Below are 8062 nucleotides of genomic sequence, written 5' to 3' on the forward strand. Positions count from 1 at the left end.
TATAGGGCCTGTCTGGAAGGGCCTTGAGAGCTAGCGTTCCAGTGATTCCTAAACACTAGTCTTCCAGTTGTTCTAGACTTCATCCCCCAGAAGCCTTAGGCAATGATCAAGGATTTTGGGAGCTGAGATCCAAAACAACTAGAAGACCAGACTTTGGAAAAATCTGCATGAATGCAGTATGACACCACGCAAAAATGCAGGCAGATACACTGACTCATATCAGCAAATGAGTCTTTGCAGTTATCATGTCCAACAAGAGCAGTTAAGAGGAAATTAATGGCTGATTCAAGATAAAAACTCTCCAAAACACTTCGCACTGCAGCAGACATGGTTAATAGCAGGATAACATTGAAGGGCATTGCTTCAAGCAAATCCCATCCCTCCTTTAACGGTGAGGATGCATCTACAACAGGCATGAGCAAACTTGGGCCCTCCGGGTGGTGGGCTGTTAGGAATTGTGGGAGTTGAAGTCCAAAACACCTAGAGGGCTCAAGTTTGCCCAAGCCTGATTTACAATGTAAATTTAAGGCATGGGTTGCTATGAGTTTTCCAGACTGTATGGCTATGTTCCAGAAGCATTCCCTCCTGACATTTCACCCATATCTATGGCAGGCATCCTCAGAGGTTGTTGAGATCTGTTGGAGAGAATAGGCAAGTGAGGTTTATATATCTGTGGGAGGCCAGTGTGAATGTTGCAATTAATCACGTTGATTAGCATTGAAAAGCCTTGCAGCTTCAAAGCCTGGCTGCTTCCTGCCTGGGGGAATCCTTTGTTGGAGGTGTTAGCTGCTCCTGATTATTTCATGTCTGGAATTTCCTTGTTTTTCTGAGTGTTGATCTTCATTTACTGCCCTGATTTTAGCGTTTTTTTAAAAAAATACTGATAGCCAGATTTTGTTATTTTTTATAGTTTTCTCCTTTCTGTTGAAATTGACCACATGTCCTCTAAAATCAGGACAGTAGATTAAGAACAATATTCAGGAAACAGGGGAATTCCAGGCATGAAACAATCAGGGCCAGCTAACAGCTCGCAACAAAGGATTCCCCCAGGCAGGAAGCAGAACCAATTTAAAATACAGTATGAAGACATAAAAGGACCACCGTTTAAAACTTGGAAGCTGAAAGGCCATTCAGTCGTAATCAAGATGGTCAATTACAACACAGTAGAGTCTCACTTATCCAACACTCGCTTATCCAACGTTCTGGATTATCCAATGCATTTTTGTAGTCAATGTTTTCAATACATCGTGATATTTTGGTGCTAAATTCGTAAATACAGTAATTACTACATAGCATTACCATGTATTGAACTACTTTTTCTGTCAAATTTGTTGTATAGCATGATGTTTTGGTGCTTAATTTGTAAAATCATAACCTAATTTGATGTTTAATAGGCTTTTCCTTAATCTCTCCTTATTATCCAACATATTCGCTTATCCAACATTCTGCCGGCCCGTTTGTGTTGGATAAGTGAGACTCTACTGTATTGGCACTTGCCTCCAACAGACAAGAAAGAGTTCTTTCTCCCACCCTGGACATCATTCCACAGATATATAAACCCCACTTGCCTAGTCTCCAACAGACCTCACAACCTCTGAGGATGCCTGCCACAGATGTGGGCGAAACGTCAGGAGAGAATGCTTCTGGCACATGGTCGTACAACCCAGTGATTCCGGCCTTGAAAGCCTTCGACAACACATAGCTTTAAGGCAGTTTGACACCACTCAATGTTCTGGAATGGTGGGAGTTGCAGCTTGGTGAGTCACCATGGAAAACTGGAACTCCCACGATTTCACAGCATTGAGCCATGATAGTCAAAGGGCATGAATTCCACATTGTGGATGCAGCGAATCCTGGGCATCTCAACGCCTCTCCCTGTGTTTCCCAGCGCCCCGTCTTTTCCCTCCGGCTCTGGCTACTCACTCCGTCCGGGGGCAGGCACATTTCGGCCTTGATGGCATGGCTGGGCAGTAACGGGGGCGCCCGCTCCTCCTCCGCCGCCTTCTCCGCCTCCTTGGTGGGCTTCAGCCCCTCCGCCGCCTGCGTGAGCCCGATCTTCACCATGGCTCTGCCGGCGCCGCGCTTCCCAAAGTGAGCCCCAGGGAGCCGCTCGCCCCCGCCTGCTCCTCCTCCTCTCGCGCGCCCCCTCCCGGCCCACGCAAGCATAGCACTGCCTCCTCCACGGCCAAGTTAAGGCACTTTGTCACCACTTTAACTGCCTTGGCTCAATGCTAGATCTTGAGATTTGTTGTTTTACAATGCTCTGTTTGCGAGGATTTCCATATATATATATATGTGTGTGTGTGTGTATGTATGAATATGTATATCTGGCATAGACAAACTTGGGGCCTCCAGGTGTTTTGGACTTCAACTCTCACAATTCCTAGCAGCCAGTAGGCTGTTAGTGTTGGAGATAGCAACCGTCTCAAGCCTCTAATGTTTTGTCTGTTCATAATGTGTTGTTTTGAGGAGCAGCACATTGTGTTAAACCGCTGAACTGCTGAACTTGCTGACCGAAAGGTCGGCAGTTCAAATCCCGGGAGCAGAGTGAGCGCCCGCTGTTAGCTCCAGCTTCTGCCAACCTAGCAGTTCGAAAACATGCCAATGTGAGCAGATCAATAGGTACCGCCAGGGCTGTAGCCAGAAAAAAAAAATCGGGAGGGGTTTTGAAAATTTGGGGGGGGGTGCTGAACCCCTAGCAGCCCCCCCCCCCACTACAAACCTGTCAATATCTGCTTGAGATAGTGCCTGGAGGGACTCTTAATGTTTTGCGTCTCATAGACTTAGCATGGGGATTTGGTTAACCAGTTAAAATTCATGAGTAAACCAGGGTTTTTTTATAACCTGAAAATTTTTTGGGGGGGGGGGGTGGGTTGAACCCAGGGCCGGCCCCACTAATGAGGCACCTGACGCCGCCGCCTCGGGCGCAGGCCCGGGGGGGCGCCGTCAGGCTGGGCGGGAGGCGGGGCACCGCCCTGACGGTGCCCCGCCTCCCGCCCAGTGCGCCCTGGCCCGTCTGGCCTGCTAGAAAAGGCCAGACGGGCGAGCGGGAGTAGCGTGGGAGGCGGGGCCAGCTCTGACGCCGCTCCCCCCCCCCCGCCCAGCGTGCCCTGCCCCCGCCTCCCACGTTGCGTGGGAGGCAGGGCCAAGGCACGCTGGGCGGGGGGAGGAGCGGCGTCAGAGCTGGCCCCGCCTCCCACGCTACCCCCGCTCGCCCGTCTGGCCTTTTGTAGCAGGCCAGACTCAGCGGAGGTTTCTCCAGGCCGCGATTGCGGCCTGGAGGAACCTCCGCTGAAGTCTGGCCTGCTACAAAAGGCCAGACGGGCGAGCGGGGGTAGCGTGGGAGGCGGGGCCAACTCTGGCCCCGCCCCCCCAGCGTGCCCTGGCCCCGCCTCCCACGCTGCGTGGGAGGCGGGGCCAGGGCACGGGGGCGGGGCCAACTCTGGCCCCGCCCCCTCACTATTCGCCCTGGCCCCGCCTCCCACGCAGCGTGGGAGGCGGGGCCAGGGCACGCTGGGCGGGGCCAGGGCGCCGGTGGCGGGGGCGCTTTTCAGCACCCCCGCTTTACATCAAAAAATATCTCCGGCCGGCCCTGGTTGAACCCCCCCCCCTCGCTACAGGCCTGGGTACTGCTCCGGCGGGAAGGTAACAGAGCTCCATGCAGTCATGCCGGCCACATGACCTTGGAGGTGTCTACGGACAACGCCGGCTCTTCGGCTTAGAAATGGAGATGAGCAACCCCCAGAGTCAGTCACGACTGGACTTAATGTCAGGGAAAAACCTTTACCTTTAGATACACACACACGTACATATACATGTATGGAGTGACAAACATCCAACTTATGAACTCACAGTTAAGAATGGGGGTGAGACAATAGGAAGTGTTAGAAATCTACCCCTTGGAAGGGAAATTCACATTTGAAAGAGTTATCATTGGGGAAAGGTGTCTCCACTGAAGCTTTTTCACCAATCCTTGTTTCCACAACAAGCCAAATTTTTAAAAACCAATTATTACAGGGGCAGAAAGGGAGGTGAAATCTTAGAAAGAAGGGCACAGACAGCAAAACTAACAGAACAGGTATGTTAATCCTTCCCTGTTATCCAAAGCATGCCAAGAGTTATCATCGGGGAAAGGTGTCTCCACTGAAGCTTTTTCACCAATTCTTTCCACAACAATCCAAAATGTTCAAAAATCCAATTCTCACATGAACAGAAAGCGAGGTGAAATCTTCTGAAGCAAAGCTAATGGCACAGGGATGTTAACCCTTCCCTATGCTATCCAAAGTGTGTGTGTGTGTGTGTGGCTGGAGTTACACTTAAGAATGTACCTGTTCTGATTTACATACACATTCAACTTAAGAACAAACCTACAGAACCTATTTTGTTCATTACTTGCCTGTATGTGTGTGTCCCCCTCATAAACAGAGTATATATCAGGCATGGGCAAACCTAGGCCCTCCAGGTGTTTTGGACTTAACTCACACAATTCCTAACAATTGGTAGGCTGTTAGGAATTGTGGGAGTTGAAATCCAAAATACCTGGAGGGCTGAAGTTTGTACATGCCTGGTATATATTGAGCCATCTCTTCACGCTTGTAAGAACTGCTTTGACACATCTAAGAGTAAGTACCATAGAATACAATGGGACTTACTTCTGAGTAAAAATGCATAGAATCACAGAAGGCTGGGTGGGACCCATCACAAAATAAGTTAACTGAAACAATAGACAAGGTGGTGTCAGGAAGAATAGCTGTTTTATTTGCTTTGGAGAAATGCAACCGCCTGCTTGCTATGAAATCCAGATGATGATGAGTAATTCAGTTACTATGGCAGCCCTTTCATTGCCTTGGTGATGGAGCCTGTGTGTGTTGACTGGACTGAGCTGCCAGACTAGGCATGTGGGATTGGCCTACTCAATTTCAGAGAAGCAGAAGGTTTTGTCAGAAGACTTTAAATGCAGAATCCTAGGGAGCATCTAAACTGTAGAATTAATGCCCTTTGACACCACTTTAGGTGTCATGGCTCAATGCTATGGAATCGTCAGAGTTGTAGTATTAGAAAGTCTTTAGCCTTTTCTGCCAATGAGCACTGGTAGTTCACCAAACTGAAAACCTTAGGACTCCACAGCATTAAGTTATGTCAGTTAAAAGTGTTATCAAACTGCACAAATTCTACCTTTAGCTCTTTTGAACCAGGACACTTCATATGTATGTATGTATGTAAGTATATGTGTGTGTGTATATATATAGTCCTGGTTCAAAAAGCCTAAAGTTAGAATTAGTGCAGATACAGATATAGATACAGTAGAGTCTCACTTATCCAGCATTTGCTTATCCAAGCCTCTGGATAACCCAAGCCATTTTTGTAGTCAATGTTTTCAGTATATCGTGATATTTTGGCACTAAATTCATAAATACAGTAATTACTACATAATGTTACTGTGTATTGAACTACTTTTTCTGTCAAATTTGTTGTATAACATTATGTTTTGGTGCTTAATTTGTAAAATCATAACCTAATTTGATGTTTAATAGACTTTTCCTTGATCCCTCCTTATTATCCAACATATTCACTTATCCAATGTTCTGCCGGCCCGTTTATGTTGGGTGAGACTCTACTGTATATGCATATATACATATACACATGCATACACACACACACACATTCCCAGTGTGTATTATCTGGGTGATTCTGGTAATTGGTAATTTTGGATTGTAGATCAAAAGAACAAAAGCTATTAAGTTCTGCACAAGAATTATTATAATTTTTGGATAGCACAGCCCAACAAAAAAACAATTACTGGTGTCTTGGTTTTTAGATCTGTTCCTGGGATTATTTGCAGAGCTGATTCAGAAAACTGCATTGGATAGACTGCATCAGCTCTAGTTTATTAGATATGGTTCTAATGTTTTTCTATGGGTGAGCAGTTATGAAATTGATATCCAAGCCTTTTAGCTCCCAGGAGGAAAGTGCTCCTAGGGTATTCTGTCTTGGTTATGAAAATAACATAACCAGCTTTTTATATAGGTAGAAATGGATAAGCAGATGGTGAAGCTGTTGTAGAGAATTGTAAGATAAAAGTAAAGGTTCCCCTGACGTTAAGTCTAGTCGTGTCTGACTCTGGGGGTTGGTGCTCATCTCCATTTCTAAGCCGAAGAGCCGGCATTGTCCGTAGACACCTCCAAGGTCATGTGGCCAGCATGACTGCATGGAGCGCCGTTACTTTCCTGCCGGAGCGGTTCCTATTGATCTGCTCACATTGGCATGTTTTCGAACTGCTAGGTTGGCAGAAGCTGGAGCAACAGCGGGCGCTCACTCTGCTCCCGGGATTTGAACCTGGGACCTTTCGGTCTGCAAGTTCAGCAGCTCACTGCTTTAGCACCCTTCGCCACCAGGGCTTCTTTTATATAGGTAGGTACGTACATTAATCTGTCAGAGGTGGGAGAAGGGTTTGCTGCTTACTGGTCAGCACTGATAGAGAGGTAGTATTGGTTTCAGTGTATCCAAAAACAAGCTCAAAATTCTGATTTTCAGCATCTCCAGTGCTCTCAAATAATATGCCACAATCCCTCAAAATCAAGCATCAGAGGACTTCTACACAAAGAGAAAGAGAACTAGCAGCACCTAGTGGTAATGAGAGAAGATATCTCTTTATTTAGCTAATACAGTAGTCCACTTATCCAACATTTGCTTATACAACATTCTGGATTATCCAACACAATTTGCCTCCCACCTGGATACACAGCTGTGGCAGCAAGGATCAAACTTTTTATGGATTTAATATCTGACAATATTGTTACTGTAAGTTCATTTAATGCAATTCTATCTTTATTTGTAGTCAATTTGGTAGTAGCCAATGTTTTTTTAGTCAGTTTTCAATACGTTGCAATGTTTTAGTGTTAAATTTGTAAATATAGTAATGACTACACAACGTAACTGTGTATTGAACTGCTTTTTCTGTCGATTTGTTGTAAAACATGTTTTGGTGCTTAATTTGTAAAATCATAATGTAATTTGACATTTAATAGGCTTTTTCTTAATCCCTCCTTATTATCCAACATTTTCACTTATCCAACGTTCTGCCGGCCCGTTTATGTTGGATAAGTGAGACTCTACTGTATTTCCCTTTCTCCTAGGATTGTACAATTACGGCACACTGAGTCCACTCTAAGTGCCACACAGTGCTGGTGCCTTATTGAACTACAAACCCCAGGATCCCATGATATTGAGCAAAGCAGTTAAAGCGGAGTTAGCAGTGCAGAGAAGTTGATGGCAGAGAATAATCACTTCAGTGCTGGTGGCCTTTGCTTCTTCCAGAATGCTGACGTTTGTCTGCCTGTCTTTCCAAGAGATTTGCAGGATTTTTTGAAGGCAACACTGATGGAATCATTCCAGAAATTGAGAGTGACATGTGTAAATGGTCCATGATTTGCAGGCATACAACAGAGTTGGACAATAGCTTCATAAACAACCATCTTGCTATCCCAACGGATGTCCCAATTTTCAAATACTCTCTGCTTCATTCTAAATGTTTTGAAGTACTGGCGTTATAATATGGTAGTTAGGGGGTTCTTTTAAAAAATCATGGCTCTTCTTTTAATTCATGTTGTGAGTTGCTTTAGGTCTTGTTTGGAAGAAAAGTGGGATATACATTAAAGAAATAATGTATATCCCTTCCCATTGTTTCCAGTGGGAAAGAATTGTCTGTCAGATCTGAGCCTGAGATATTTTTTCAATCCTGTTTATGGAAAGAACAATAGAGATGCTTTGGATCTGGGAGCTCTAAGGCCTCTTCTGATAATGTCCATGACACATAGCCTTTCTGCTACTACCACTGGCGAACTGATGATGGAGAATGGATGGCTGTGGAAATGTGTGCCACAATTAAAAAGCTCACCTCTATTCCCATTGTGAAAGGCATGTGTCGAATTCGATAGTCCTTGGGTCACTGTTTTCAAGAACTTAGGTTTGCGCATTAAAGTTTTGGTCAATACACACTGGATTTTAGATATATTTGTAGCAGATTGATCTTTGTTTTGACGTTCTGAGATTGTCTTTCTTA

General features: G+C 45.5%; 1 protein-coding gene across 1 annotated transcript in view; it reads right to left on the reverse strand.

Moving 5' to 3' along the window:
- Nucleotides 1-2111, reverse strand: part of LOC100557485 (integral membrane protein 2C) — a 28936-nt gene extending 26825 nt beyond the window's left edge. Inside the window, exon 1 of the mRNA XM_003218337.4 lies at nucleotides 1924-2111. Coding sequence (XP_003218385.3) covers nucleotides 1924-2064 — 141 coding nt within the window. The 5' untranslated portion in view covers nucleotides 2065-2111. The remainder of the gene's footprint in view (nucleotides 1-1923) is intronic.
- Between the last annotated feature and the right edge of the window lie 5951 nt (nucleotides 2112-8062).

This window comes from Anolis carolinensis, chromosome 3 (assembly GCF_035594765.1).
Source record: "Anolis carolinensis isolate JA03-04 chromosome 3, rAnoCar3.1.pri, whole genome shotgun sequence".
Taxonomy (NCBI): domain Eukaryota; kingdom Metazoa; phylum Chordata; class Lepidosauria; order Squamata; family Dactyloidae; genus Anolis; species Anolis carolinensis.